Source organism: Hyperoodon ampullatus (genome assembly GCF_949752795.1).
Source record: "Hyperoodon ampullatus genome assembly, chromosome: 13".
Taxonomy (NCBI): domain Eukaryota; kingdom Metazoa; phylum Chordata; class Mammalia; order Artiodactyla; family Ziphiidae; genus Hyperoodon; species Hyperoodon ampullatus.
The window spans coordinates 39,343,330-39,358,224 of NC_136926.1; the positions used below are offsets into that span (position 1 = coordinate 39,343,330).

General features: G+C 37.8%; 1 protein-coding gene across 1 annotated transcript in view; it reads left to right on the plus strand.

Annotated features, from left to right (window-relative positions):
- The window catches only part of MIB1 (MIB E3 ubiquitin protein ligase 1), a gene marked incomplete at both ends in the record, with an annotated part of 111,090 nt that overhangs the window by 10,984 nt on the left and 85,211 nt on the right, over nucleotides 1-14,895 (plus strand). Inside the window, 3 exons of the mRNA XM_079717014.1 lie at nucleotides 5,476-5,647; nucleotides 7,455-7,584; nucleotides 14,088-14,192. Of these exons, the coding sequence (XP_079573140.1) occupies nucleotides 5,476-5,647; nucleotides 7,455-7,584; nucleotides 14,088-14,192 (407 nt within the window). The remainder of the gene's footprint in view (nucleotides 1-5,475; nucleotides 5,648-7,454; nucleotides 7,585-14,087; nucleotides 14,193-14,895) is intronic.

Below are 14,895 nucleotides of genomic sequence, written 5' to 3' on the forward strand. Positions count from 1 at the left end.
ATTCTTTGCATACTGCTTTATAAAATAATAATATAGTTTACCATCTCAGTAGCATTTCTTCTACAACATGGTTTAATAACTGCATAGAATTTCTATGTATTACCTTAGTTTACACATAAATAGCCGCATCCCCATCTTTTCAACATGTTATGTTAAATTTTTATTTACTGCAAACAATTTAGTGTCACGAGATGTACCTTTAAAAAAATTTGAAGACAGGGTCAAAATCTTTTAAAGCATTTGAAACATTTTGCAAGTACCTTCCATAGAGATTGTATCAATTTCTGTTTCCTCCTCAGCAGTATGACTGGCTCCCTTGACACCATCTTCATGTACACTGACATATTATTTTTAATCTGTTCCAATTTAAGAGGATAAAGTTGGTATCTCTTGTTTTGTATTTTCTTTTTAAAATTATGAAATTAATATACTTATAATAAAACTAAACAATTGAAAAGTGTATGTAATAAAGCTAAACAACTGAAAAGTGTATACAGAAAAAATGTGAAGGTGCCCTCTCCTTCCTCATCTGTGTATCCTCAACCACTGTCAGCAGTTTGGAGGAGTTTCCAGGTTTTCTCTATTTATACACTTCCTATATGTGTGTGTGACTTCTAGGTTTTGTGTCATGCTTAGAGAGACTTTACTCAGAATTGTAAAAGATGCTGTTCAACTATTTTTTCTAGCACTTTTATGGTTTTCTTTTTTTCATATTTAGCTCTTTGATTTATCCACATTTTTGCTATGCTGTACTGCAGGGAACTGTAATTTAATAAAGATTGTAACTTATTTTTAACTTGCTTTGTTCAAGTTGCAATGGTTACACAACAAATACCCCCAAACTTAGTGGTGTGAAACAGTTTATATGCTCAGGGCTTCTACCCCTCAGGGATTTGGAGAGGCTCAGTGGGGAATGGCTTACCTCTGCTCCACAGTATCTAGGCCCCCAGCTAGGAGAGTCAAACAGTGGAGGGGCTGCACAGCCAGGCTTCCTCGGGCATCTCCTTATACTGTACCTCTTCATGGCCTCACCAAGTGGTCTCCTCTCTGTGGCAGCTTCAGGGTAGCCAGACCTAGTATGAAAGAACTGCCAAGGCGTGTCGGGGCATGAATCCTCAGGGGGAGAGAGAGACATGGACAGACAGGTGGCACAGAAGTCATATGGTGTCACTTCTGCCACCTTCTATTAACCAAGGCAGTCGCAGATGTCCCCCTAGGATCAGTGGGGAGGAAAACAGACCCGCCTCTTGATGGCCACTTGTCATTCATTGTCCTCTTGTCAGAGGAGCACTTGGGGTGGATATAGATCGGTGAGGCTTTCTTTGGAAAATGCAATCTGCCACGCCTTTCCTCCATTTTAAGTATACACTCAGTTTTTCAGGAATGTGCCTGATATAAAATGCATAAATAAAGCAGGGGTGTACCTGTATTTCAGTATTTAAATTGATGAATTAAAAAAAACCTCATATTGTGATTCTTGCAATTTCTTATTAAAAAGTGCAATTTTATGAAAATTTAAAGTTCATTTTAGTAGGCTTGCATCAGACAATTATGACAGTTCTTCAAAAATCTTTGTCTGTTGATAGGTTTTAGAATTTACCTTAAAAAATATCTTTATGTGAGCTAGGATAATTTCTTTCTTAACTTTGTAGACTTTTGCTGTTTGTGTTGGGAGATAACATCAGGAATAATTACAAAATTATGTTTTCAAAGTGAACATTATAAGGAATGGTTATATATTGATTTAAAGCAAAATATAGCAAATTCTTAGTAACCCATGGGATGATTAGCCAGGTTATGGATTATTTGGTACTTAAAAAAAAATCCTTCTGTGATTGAAAAACACCAAACAAATCCTTTTCTGTGTATTCATTTATACACCCCAAAAGGAAGAATAGATTTGGCCTTTTGATTTATATTGTAAAAGACTGAAGCATGCAATACTAGTGAACGCTGGTAGCTCTGAGTTGTGCAGCTATAAATTTGTTTGTTTGTTTGTTTTTAATTTGGTTTTTAATTTTAGTTTACAGTCTGTTAGACTAGAGTATAATTTCTTTTGGGCCTATGGCTGATGATAATTTTCATGATTGATGCAGTCAGAATTAGCCATACGCTAGAATGAGAAGTGGTGGATGAACTACTCTTGTGTAGGACTGTCTCACATGGCAGTTGTGTCCTCTGTTGCTGTTCTGGAGTGAAAACAATTAAAGGAACAAAGAGGACGGGTACAGCTGCAGGGAAGCCACAAACTTTGGGGGAAAACCTGAGATAAAAGAGTAATTAGCAAATGGAGAGGGCGAGTAATTTGCTAATAAAATGGGGGTAATCCACACATGAATAATTTAATATTTTCTGTATGCAGTCTCTGGGAAATTGAGAAATTTATTGAGTTCTTTAATTTTTCTATAAGTATTGCTGAATTTGCCTGGGGTATGTGATGACTTTGATCATTAAATTATTTAAATAGATGACTAGTACATTTAATATATCTATATTAAGATTAAATTAATTGCAGTATAATTCTTTATACTTACCTTTTATCCTAATGCCTTTCAGAGTATGTTTACCTCTATTATATCACTTTAGCTTCACAGTGTCCCTTTCCATATTGTCTTAGTCTGCTTGGGATGCCATAACAATCTACCACAGACTGGGTGATTTAAACAATAGGAATTTATTTCTCACAGTTCTAGAGGCTGGATAGTCCAAGTTCAGGGGGGTGGCCACTTCGGTTCCCTACTGAGGGCTCTCTCCTTGGCTTGCAGATAGCTGCCTTCTTGCTTTGTTTTCACATGACAGAAAAAGAGAGAGAGAGAGAGACACTTTGGTCTCTCTTCCTCTCCTTAGATAGACACTAATCCCATCATGGGAGTCCCACCCTCATTGCCTCATCTAAACCTAATTACCTCCCAAAGGCCTTACCTCCAAATATCATCACATTGGAGGTCAGGGATTGTGGGGGGAACCTCCCAGTCCATAACACCTATGAAAGGAAGTATTTTCTCAATTTATAGATGAGAATATTGGTCCCAGAGTAGTTTAAAAAGCTTGATTCTGAACATTACCTAGCCAGTAAGTTATGTAAGTAGTTTCTGAAATCGCATACCTTTGTTTTCCCCATTTAATGCAACAATTTAAATATACAGATCAGAGATTATGTTTTATCTTATTATCTCCCAGCATGACTCTAAAATTTATCTCTAAGTCTCTGACTATATTTCATAATCCTGCCAAACAAATAAAGCTGCTCCTGGTTCATTGAACATACTCTGTGCTCTTCTGAGGTTTCTTTCTTCCTTTGAAAGGTTTACTCATGCACCATTTCTAAAAAACGTTTCCTGATTTTTTTTTTTTTTTGATTTAGTTTCTTGAATGAGTTTCTCAGTGGAGCCCTGAGCTTGCATTATTTGATAAGCATGTGCTTATTTATGTTTTTGTTGGTGTCTCCCTTTCTGTTTTTTAAGGGAGCAGTTCTAGGTTTCAATTTATTGTGCTGTTCCTAAATATCTCTAATACTTACCTATTTGTATTCTCTTTAATGATCTTATTTATACTTTTTTTTTGTTTTTCTGTTACCTTCTACATCTTTTATTTTCTAACCCATAGCCACCAAGACCTAAATCTCTCTTGACTCTTTTTCTCTCCACTTCCACTATCATCACCCTGGCTTAAACTACCGTTATCTCACCTGGACTACTGTGTAAGCTTCTTAGTACTTGACTTTGTTTTTCTAGCCCCTTTTACTTTCTTCCTTTCTGTTCTTCCTACCATAGCAAGAGTGATATTTGAAAGCAGCAGAGGGCCTGCCCACAGTAGCAGTAAAGAAATAGTTACTGAATGAATCAGTAGGTACTGATGTCTGCTGTCTTCTCTGTCTCTACAGCCAAGCATTTGTGTGGTAGGAGACTGCAGAATGATTGCATGCAAAACATACTTGGTGTTGGTGTCATGCTCTTTTGTAGTTTACTAGACATCCCAGCTTCCTTTCAGTGTTCATTCTTCCTCCTTCCCTCCCTCCCTTTTTTCTTCTTAACCATCTCAGCTAGGGTAATTTATTTAGAATCTGGTTTCCTTACTCATAGGGATTTTAAACCAGGATATAGAAAATGAATTATGTAGGATTTTTCCCCTTACCAGGAAGTAGCAATAGTGTATTAGTTCTTGCAGAGTTTAGCTACAGTATTACTACTGTTGTATTCTAGTTCTTGCGTGTACTTCACATTCTCATTTTATTCTTAGAACATACCTTTCATTTAAAGAACATATTACCTCCTCCAAAGGAAGTTGAGGTTCTGAGAACTAAAATGACTCATTTCTTTTATTTAATTATTGAGCATCTCTAAACGTATACAAAATAGAGAATAGTATAATGAACCCCCATGTTACCTGTTACCCAACTTCAACACGAGCAATCTTGTTTCATCTAAACGCACCTTACTTCCCCTCCCTCTCCACCAATTATTTTGAAATAAATACTGTTGTTTTATATGTAAGTACTTCAGTTAAAATGACTTTTTCATGGACACAGAGATAGCTGTTGACAGAGCCAGAACTTGATCTAGGAGAGTGTCAGTATTGTACAGACAACTTAGCCCTTGTTTGTAGTTCAACATATGACCATACAGCATGTGTCATGAAATAGTGACACTGATGTTCACAGGCCACACATTGTTTTAAAAAAACTCCTAGTTTTAATTTATTGAATAAGTGATCTTAGTAGAATAGTAAAGGTACATTATTCCCCAGTCTTATTAGCCTACAATGTCAGTTATTTTCATTAATTTATAGTGGTACTTTTATAGTTCTAACATGTATCTCATCTATCCATGTGAACATTTTTAGTATAGGTTATATTACCAAGTGCTTGTTTTCTTTTTCTAGTGTTAATTTCTTCTTGTTCTTTAAGGAAAAAAGAAAACCCACGACAAACTCAAGTTTGTTTCCCAAACTGGGAAACTTGCTTGCTAATCATTGTCTAAAGTTTATTGTTGATGGGGAAAAGGTTGTCAATACATAGGGATAAATGCTAAAGTTAATTGATAGTTTGTTTCTGATATCATGAGGATAAAACTGTCTTTTCTTTTGGAATTTTTACCTGGAGAATAGGTTCACATTCCTCAAAAGATTTTTGTGTGTTTGAAGTCTGAAACATCTACTTGGTGATAAAGGATTCTTCTTTCTTTCTCTGGATTGAACCTAAATTTCAGTTTGTGGACGAGAGCAAGGAAAGTGCTACTGAGAAGTGTTCTTACTAATGAAAAAAGAAGGGATAGAAAATATTTAGTCTATAATTTGTACTGGTTAAAATATTTGCAATCTGTTATCTTGAAACTATATATGGTACATTTGAAATATTATTTCTTGCTTTATTGAACTATTTTATAAAATGCTGTGTTCTTATTTTTTCCCTTAGGGAATAATATTCAAATAAATAATACTGGTAATTAATGTAAGCGTGTATCCTTGTTTTAATAGGCATCAAGCATGATGGAACCATGTGTGATACCTGTCGCCAGCAACCAATCATTGGCATTCGATGGAAATGTGCGGAGTGTACAAATTATGATTTGTGCACAGTTTGTTATCATGGAGATAAACATCATTTAAGGCATCGCTTTTATAGAATTACTACACCAGGAAGTGAGCGGTATGGAAATCCATTTTTTTTTCCAATTTCTATTCCTTGTTTCTATTGAATTTTTTATACCATTCAGCGTTAAAAATAGGATCAGGAAATAGCTTCTGACAGCTGGTTTAGTCAAGAAGTAGTAATTACCAGGCTAGATGTGGACTAGGCCTACCACATAGCGAGAAAAGAGCTCTGTGAAGATAGAGATACATGTATTTTTCCAGGATAATCTGAGCTGTTCTTTCTCTGGTGTAGAGACTTGGCACTGCTCAGTGTTTGGAAATGAAAGGGTGGCCCAAGGGAGGCTGATTGTTTTCTCTGTATGCATTCTATCTTGTGAACACTAGAGCCCAGTTATTGAATCAAGAGACATTTATTAAGACTAAAGAGCATTAAGACTATACTTGTGTAAATTTGAAGATTAATAAGACATGTTATTCTTAAGGAGTTTACGAATTAAGGTATTATTTGATCAACAGTGATTATCATGTGATGTTTCAGTCTGTATATAGAGATGCGTATTAAGTGTCTTAGGAGCAAAGAGAGAAGGATGTTAATTGTGAATGGGTGCAGAGTTTCAGGTGATTGAGTATTCTCATGTAGCTATGACTAATGCATAGGAGCAAGAACCAAGTCAGTGACAAGGAGGCAGCAGGAGTAATAGGAAAATGGATTTTTGTGTCAGACTGTCCTGGTTCAGATCCTAGTCCTGCCATTTATTAAGTGAGTAACTTTCAACAGATTATTTATTTTTGTCTTTTGCTTACAATTTTTAAAGTTAGGGTGTAATAAAGATATTCTGAAAATGAATAGAATAATGAGATAAAAGCAGAGCAGAAGAAAAAACCCCGAATCTTTTTGATTTTTAGGAATGAGAAGGATGTAGAAGAATAAGGGATAGAAGGCCTTGGAAAACCATGCTTGTCTAGATAGTTGAGTATAGAATCTTTTTCAAGGTCTGTAGTCTCTTGTAGGTATACACTACTTTAGAGACAGTTTAGTGTAGGTCAAATCCAGGCCACAGATGTGTTTTACTTGACTTACACAGTGATCTAAATTTTTGAACAATTGCTAACCTTTTAAAACCGGGTGATTTCACAGAAAAATCAGGTTTATGAATTCTAACCCTATTCTGTTCCCCCACGCTCCAAAGACTGTCAACACAGGTCCTGCATTTTTTCCTGGCAGCAGCTGGCTGAAGCACAGGAACACCTGTACCCTTTAGACAAATCATACTCTGGAGTTCACCAAAGTCCCTACCACTCCCTATTGTTTTCCCCAGCCTAAGGTCAAGTGCCATTTGCCATTTGTCATTGCTGTGGTGCTGTCTTTCTTAGGCCCTCATTTGTAGTACTTGCCTGACAGTTGTAGGGCTTTGAATTTGCCATCTCTAAAGTAGTGAAGAGTGTGGTGATACCCTGAAGTGGTTCGACTGGATTCATGTGTTGATTCCATTCCAATTTAACTTTTGTGACCTTGGGCAAATTACTTACCTCTTTGGGACTTAGTTTCCTTATTTGTAAAATGAATAATAATACGTTCACCTTAGGGACTGTAACAGACTTTATACCTCTGTAGGTGCTTTTATGTATAGGAAAAGCTAAGTAAATATTAGCCGTTATTATTATTATTCCACCTACTAATGTCTTCATCATCATAACCTATGTAATGTGGAAAGTGTTCCTGTACCGTGCTGTTATGGTATTAATCAGAACAAAGAAAAATCTTTTATATTTTCAGAATAACCTTTTTTATAATCTTATTTTAAAAAATAAACTGCTGTTACCTATTTTTATATAAATTTGAAAATAAATAATTTTTTTAGGGTTCTGTTAGAGTCTCGTAGAAAATCTAAGAAGATTACAGCCAGAGGGATCTTTGCAGGTGCCAGAGTGGTACGAGGAGTGGACTGGCAGTGGGAAGATCAGGATGGAGGAAATGGACGTAGGGGAAAGGTAAAAATTGTTTTTGATTCATCATGTTATTCTGGAATATTGTATATTCAGTAGATTTTATAACTACTGTAGTTGAATTTCTTGGCCCATTTTTTTAATACCAATAACAATTTCTTAAGTTTTCATTTTTTTTCCCCTGGAAGAAAAAAGATTGTTCCTGCTCTGTTATACATATTGGCGTTCCATGAGAAGGTTGTAGGGTAGATTTTACCTCCACTTTTAGGCTTCATGTGGCCGTTTTGTTGCCCAGAATGCCTTTCTGAACATCCTGTTTGGACTAGTCGTCCCTAAGCAGTATCTCATGCTCTTGATTTTCTTGTTATTAAAACTTCATTTGAATGTACTTGTTTTATATTCCATTCCCCCAAAGGTCTGTTTCTGAGGGGTAATAGACAGCTACTTTGTTATTCAGTCCACTTAACTCCTTACCCTTCTCAGGAGGCGTGTAGAGCTGTCTAGGGGTCAGTTATAGCAGTTATTCTGAAGGGAATTTTGTACAGCTTCTTTAACGGGCTGGGATAGCCAGAGATATTAGGGTGAATGGGTTGTTGGTTTTACTTATTTGGATTTCATGTTGCTTTTGCTGATGATGCATTCGTTGATTCAGTCAGTCACGTGTTAAAAGTGTATTCTCTGTGTTTTGCTAATGTACTGAAATGAACAGCATTTCACATTTGAGATTTTGAAGTCAATTAATATCAGTTCTGTTATCTTCTTTAAAATATTGTTTTTAGCATTAAGGAATGATGATTTTAAAGTCTCTGTCATCTGAGGAACTCTTCCTAGGAACTAGAAAGCCTCTTTTGTACAACTTGGTGCTATATAGATTTTTTTTTTTTTTTTTGCGGTACACGGGCCTCTTACTGTTGTGGTCTCTCCCGTTGCGGAGCACAGGCTCCGGATGCGCAGGCTCAGCGGCCATGGTTCACGGGCCCAGCCGCTCCACAGCACGTGGGATCTTCCTGGACCGGGGCACAAACCCGTGTCCCCTGCGTCGGCAGGCGGACTCTCAACCACTGCGCCACCAGGGAAGCCCTATATAGATTCTTTTTTTTTTTTTTTTTTTGCGGTAGGCGGGCCTCTCACTGTTGTGGCCTCTCCCCTTGCGGAGCACAGGCTCCGGAGCACAGGCTCAGCGGCCATGGCTCACGGGCCCAGCCGCTCTGTGGCATGTGGGATCTTCCCAGACCGGGGCACGAACCCGTGTCCCCTGCATCGGCAGGCGGACTCTCAACCACTGCGCCACCAGGGAAGCCCTATAGATTCTTTTGAATTTGAGATTTTTAAACATTTTGTCAAATAGATGTTTTCTAAATTCAGAGTATTGTTATATTGATTTAATTTCAAGTAATAAGGTCTAATTTTAATGTTTGGAAGTCGGACAGAAATATATTGGCCTATATGTTTTAAGTACTTTGATTTTTATTAAGGAAGCAATGTTTTTTTTTTAATTTAGTAAATATTTATTGAACACTTAGGTGAAGGATTCTGTTCCAAGCATGAGGGTTATGGGAATAAACAAAAGAGGCAAAGTTCCTACTCTTCTGAAACCTATATTCTAATTAGGGGAGATGGACAACCAGAAATATAAATCTAAATTCTGTGACTATAGTGTGGCCTGTTGACCAGCAGCCTTGGTGTCACCTGAAAGCTTGTTAGAAGTATAACAGGTAATAGTTACCCTTCCTCCTAGACTTTCTAAATTAGGATCTTCATTTTAACAAGAGTCCTAAGTCATTCAGGTGTACATTAAAGTTTGAGAAGCACATTTCTAAAAAGAAAAATAGACCCGTGTGAATTTGGGAAAGGCACCACTTCTGGATGGATGGAGTGATGTGGGGACATGCTTGGCAAGCCAGTGGTAGAGAAAAGGTACCCCTTTGAGCATGGACACAGGAACAGCCTTGTCCCTGTGCATAAGGTCTTGGTAAGTGGAGCTCAGGCTGGAGGTCAGCCTCTATTCTCCTCCTTGGCAAGGCCCTTTGTGCAGTTAACAACTACTGTAATCATTTATAGCAATCCTATGTCACATAGGATGTATAAAACGTATGTTAAAGCTTAAAGAATAGTAATAAAACCTGAAAAAGCAAACTTTTTTTCCTACTATACAGATTAAAAAATAGAATGTTATGAATACCTTTAAAAGCCTTCTGTTTACCCTTTCCCAATTGCAAGCCCTGCAAGAACTCATTAATGAGTCCTGGGAAACACAGGGCTCAGCACGGTCAGGACATCAGGCAAGGCAGAAGTATGGGCCAAGTGCAGGACACTGGACAGGAATATGGTCAGAGGACATGAGTTACTATGCATTTTTTGCTTCTAAGCTTACCATGGTCCACCTCAAAGTTTTAGGAGTGGGTCAAAGTAGAATATTCTGTGGGGTAAGATGAGAGACCTCAGTTGATTTAGGTGGCAGAGAATGGGAGGTGGAGGGGAGAGTGGGAACCTCATCATTACATAGTCCAACAAGCCAAGTACAGTGGAGAATTTGGGTCAGACTCACTCAGGCAGTGTGACCTTAGGTTGATAAAATGGTGCAGTGGCAGTGGGCATCTGGGTGATAACAGCCTTCAGCATGTCTGGCCTGTGAATCACATGGCTACAGTTCAGACAGATTGCCCTTGATGCCTGGTACCCAGCAGTCATCCTGGCAGCTCCCTTTGATGGATCCCGTTGCCTCTTTCCTGGCTGGATCCCATGTTTTCTTTTCTAAGCATTAAAAAATTTATTTATTTATTTTATTTATTTATTTTTGGCTACATTGGGTCTTTGTTGCTGCATGTGTGCTTTCTCTAGTTGTGGCAAGTGGGGGCTACTCTTCATTGTGGTGCACAGCCTTCTCATTGTGGTGGCTTCTCTTGTGGAGCTCGGGCTCTAGGCACATGGGCTTAAGTAGTTGTGGCACGCGGGCAAAGTAGTTGTGGCACGCGGGCTCAGTAGTTGTGGCTCGTGGGCTCTAGAGCACAGGCTCAGTAGTTGTGGTGCACGGGTTTAGTTGCTCCACAGCATGTGGGATCTTCCTGGAACAGGGCTCAAACCTGTGTCCCCTGCATTGGCAGGCAGATTCTTAACCACTGCGCCACCAGGGAAACCCGGATCCCATGTTTTCTGTATCCCATTACATCATCTTACTTAGCTTACTCTTTCCTTTGGTGGTGTACACGTTCTGGTAATGTCTTTTGCAAGAGTGCACAAGAAGTAAATATTTTAATACTTTCATTCTAAAATTGTTTTTAACTTTATATTCTTCCTCACGCTTAATTTTTTGGTCAGAGGGTTGGAAAAAATTTTTTTCATCGGCTTTTCAAAAGCAGTTGCAGCTAAAGTCTGAAGCCACATAAATGGAACTTTCTGGATTTTTGTTATATTGGCACTTCTTAGGGGGATGAAAAGTAGGCATTCTTGAAGCTTTGAGTCATCAGCATTACATTTTTGCTTTGTTATGATTTAATCCTTGTTACATTTTAAGAACAAAATGAAAAGAAAATGAAACCATCTTATACATGTGACTCTAAGTGAGGGAACTTAATATAATAGGAAGTCTCCAGGGTAACATTATTTAAGCACATGTTTGAGATGAAATGTAATTTTTTTTTTTTTTTTTTTTTTTTTTTTTGCGGTATGCGGGCCTCTCACTGTTGTGGCCACTCCCGTTGCGGAGCACAGGCTCCGGACGCGCAGGCTCAGCGGCCATGGCTCACGGGCCCAGCCGCTCCGCGGCATGTGGGATCCTCCCAGACCGGGGCACGAACCCGCGTCCCCTGCATCAGCAGGTGTACTCTCAACCACTGCGCCACCAGGGAAGCCCCTGAAATGTAATTTTTGTCTGACTCTTTTTGACCATGTGTGTGAATGAAGAAAGTTTTTAAGCCTTCCTATGCTGGCCAGTCTTCAGTGCTGGCTGCTCTGTCCCAATCCTCTTTTCTTATCTTTTTTTTCCCGTGAGGTTCAAGATTCCCACCCCATTCTCATAACTACATGTTCTAAACAATATGGCTAGTATGAGCCATATTAAGGGTTATAAACCAACCTAGGCTGATGTTGTAATACTGATACAACCTATGGCCTACCATGTGCCAACATGTACCATGGATTTTTGCTTCGCACCATGGCTTTGGCAAGCATGATACAAAGTCATCATGGAAGTGTGTAGTGTATTCTTAACTACCTACATTAGTATTTCAAGACTTTTCATTTTGCAAATGCTTTCGAATATATGTTGATTGTTTCATACAGGTACGCTAGATATATTTTCTTCTTTTTAAAAAACTTTATTATGGAGAATTTCAAACATACACCAGCATAGAAAGAGTAGTATAACAAATTCCCATGCACCCAACATCCAACTTCAAAAATTATCAACATTTTAAAAAATGCCATTTATTTGTTGAAGAAATCAAGGTTCTTTGGATTTGGCTGATTGATTATGATATTCTTTAACTTCTTTCTCTGACCCTTGTATTCTTATAAACTAGGTGTTAGGTGTAGAGACATGATTAGATTCAGGTTCAGGTTTTTTTGTCAAGAGTTCCTCATCAGTTGTGTGTGTACTTGCATTGCATCACATCAGGAGGCACATAAAGTTTGATTATCCTCCTATTGGTGACGTTAAGATTGATCAGTGCAGGTTTTGTCAGTTTGATCCTTTACAGAGTTTCTCAGCAACCTTTTACCTACTGGTTTTAGCAGCCATTCCGCACATATTTCTTAATCAGAATTGAAAGTATGAAATTAATGTAGTTATTTTCTTATGCCTTCCACTTTCTTCCTTGATTAACCAAATCATATTAACAAATGAAGGAATTTCATTTAGTGATTCAAAGCTTGAGTAATGAATTTGCTTATATCCCAAGTAATTTGAAATTTAGGATGAATTTGATTTAAAGTTTGTAGTCTTTGTTTTTTAGTTGGTCACATGCTTTTTTGTCCCTCTCATAAAAACACAGAGTTATTTAATCTAGCATTGTATTTTTAAAAATGAATGAAATAGAATCTGACTATATTAGAATCAGAAGGGATCTTTTTTTGCTAAAAATTGCATGTTTCACTTTAGAGTGTTAGAAACTCTTGCTTTGGAAGGTTATACAGTGGTTCGTTGTGAAAATCAGAAAGCAAAGCGTGGCAGTGATGGACTCTGCATTCTGTGTGGTAGTTACCTCTGTTGGAAGGCAGGAGGGTGGGATTGATGAGAGGCATGCAGGGGAATTGAAAAGTGCTGGTAATATTCTTTTTCTTAGTCTGATGTTCATTTTGTTTTTTATTATTCTTTAAAATTTACATATGATATATTTTTATAATGTATAATTTATTTTAAAATTAAAAAGAATAGGTACTCTCTGGCAGCCCAGTGGTTAAGACTCTACGCTCCCAGTGCAGGGGGTATGGGTTTGATCCCTGGTTGGGGAACTGAGATCCTGCATGCTGCACCGTTTGGCCTTTAAAAAAAAAAGAAAAATTAAAAGGAATAGATAGACTCATTTACTAACAATTTGAAATATTGCTCAAATATTTGATTAAATTTTAAGCATAAGAACTTTTTATCTCTACAGAAGCACCTTAAAATACGTAGTTTGCAAAACTATTTCTTTAGTACAGGGTGAAAATTAAATGGTCATTATGTATCTTATTTGAAATAGTCTGTTTTTAAGGGCATGCCTTAAAAATTACATTTAACATCAGCCTGGCATTCTAAGTAACTATGTAACGTGGTTGATTATAAGTGTCAGGGTGGAGAAGAGTAATGAGTTGCGCATGTGCGACTTCCCATTCTGAGCTGTAGACTGGTTCACTTGAGAATACCCAAGTTTAGTGCTCGTTGTGCATCAGTTTTGTGTAGTTGATTCTTGGCCCTTAAGCAATAGCAACTCCAGTATTTTTTTTTTTTTAAGTATTAAACGCTCTTACTAATCAGCCTGCTGGCATGTGGGGCCTAGAGATTGTGTCTGAGTCTCCACTGCAGTCACGGTGTTTCAGCTTAGATGGCCTGCTTTTTGGGGCAACTGAGGGGTGCTGCTGGAGGAGCCAAGTCACTCAAGTCTTCTTTAAACTTGGCCTTTGAGCCTCATGCTTATCAGCGTTTAGCTGACCAGAGAGCGGGTTTACCTTGAATTTTTCAGGGTATTCGGTCAAAGATTTTAAATTTTGTATCAAAGAATAGGTTTAAAAGAATACACTGTTGTTAGAGGGAACCCTTTAAGAGTGAAGATTTTAAATTTTGTATTGAATTATGTATTTTCTGATAATCCATCACTGTAATAATCACTGAGCTTCTCTATTTTAAATTTCTACAGTGGTTTTAGAAATTACCTTATAATATTCTGGAAAATTGTCTGTATAATTCAGTTATATGTTAGAAGTGACATATATTTGGTAAATAAGTATTTTTCATGATCCTGTTACACAGGATTGTAGCTGAAATATTTTTAAAGATTTAAATATAATTAAAAGAACCAACTTCTCCTCTCCTCTTCAAAATTTTTTTTTTCCTCAAAAATTTCCCTTAGGTAACAGAAATCCAAGACTGGAGTGCATCAAGCCCACATAGCGCGGCCTACGTTCTCTGGGACAATGGTGCTAAGAACCTTTACAGAGTTGGCTTTGAGGGCATGGTAAGTGTAAGAACCACAAAAGATGAAAATATTGGACGGGTGAAAGAAGGGAAGTAAGAATAGCCCTTATTGTATTCTTCCATTTTTTCTTTTGTCATCTCCTTTTGTCAGAATACAGCCATCTGAATCATGAGTATGCAATTGGAGGGAACATGTGTAAAGTGAGAATTTAATACAGTAGGTGTTAAAATTATTTTTTAAGGAGTTTTTTCCTCTGTATTTTTAAAGTGTAGTGTTGATGATTGAAAATGACTGAACTAGAAGCACTTTTTTTTTTTTTTTTGCGATACACGGGCCTCTCACGGTTGTGGCCTCTCCCGTTGCGGAGCACAGGCTCCAGACGCACAGGCTCAGCGGCCATGGCTCACAGGCCTAGCCGCTCCGCGGCATGTGGGATCTTCCCGGACCGGGGCACGAACCCGTGTCCCCTGCCTCGGCAGGCGGACTCTCAACCACTGTGCCACCAGGGAAGCCCTCCTAGAAGCACTTTGAATTACTTAAGTGCTTAAGGAGCATAATGGTAGTTTATTCAATGGATTGTCCTATATCTCTGCATGTCATGGATCATTGTTCAAATGTTGACCACAGCTATTTAATTTATAGAGTGTAATTAAATATTATATTAATGCTAAAATATTAATGCCTTTTATATCCTTTCCACCTTGAATACATTTTTCATTCAAAGAATTCTTAAATTTCATTT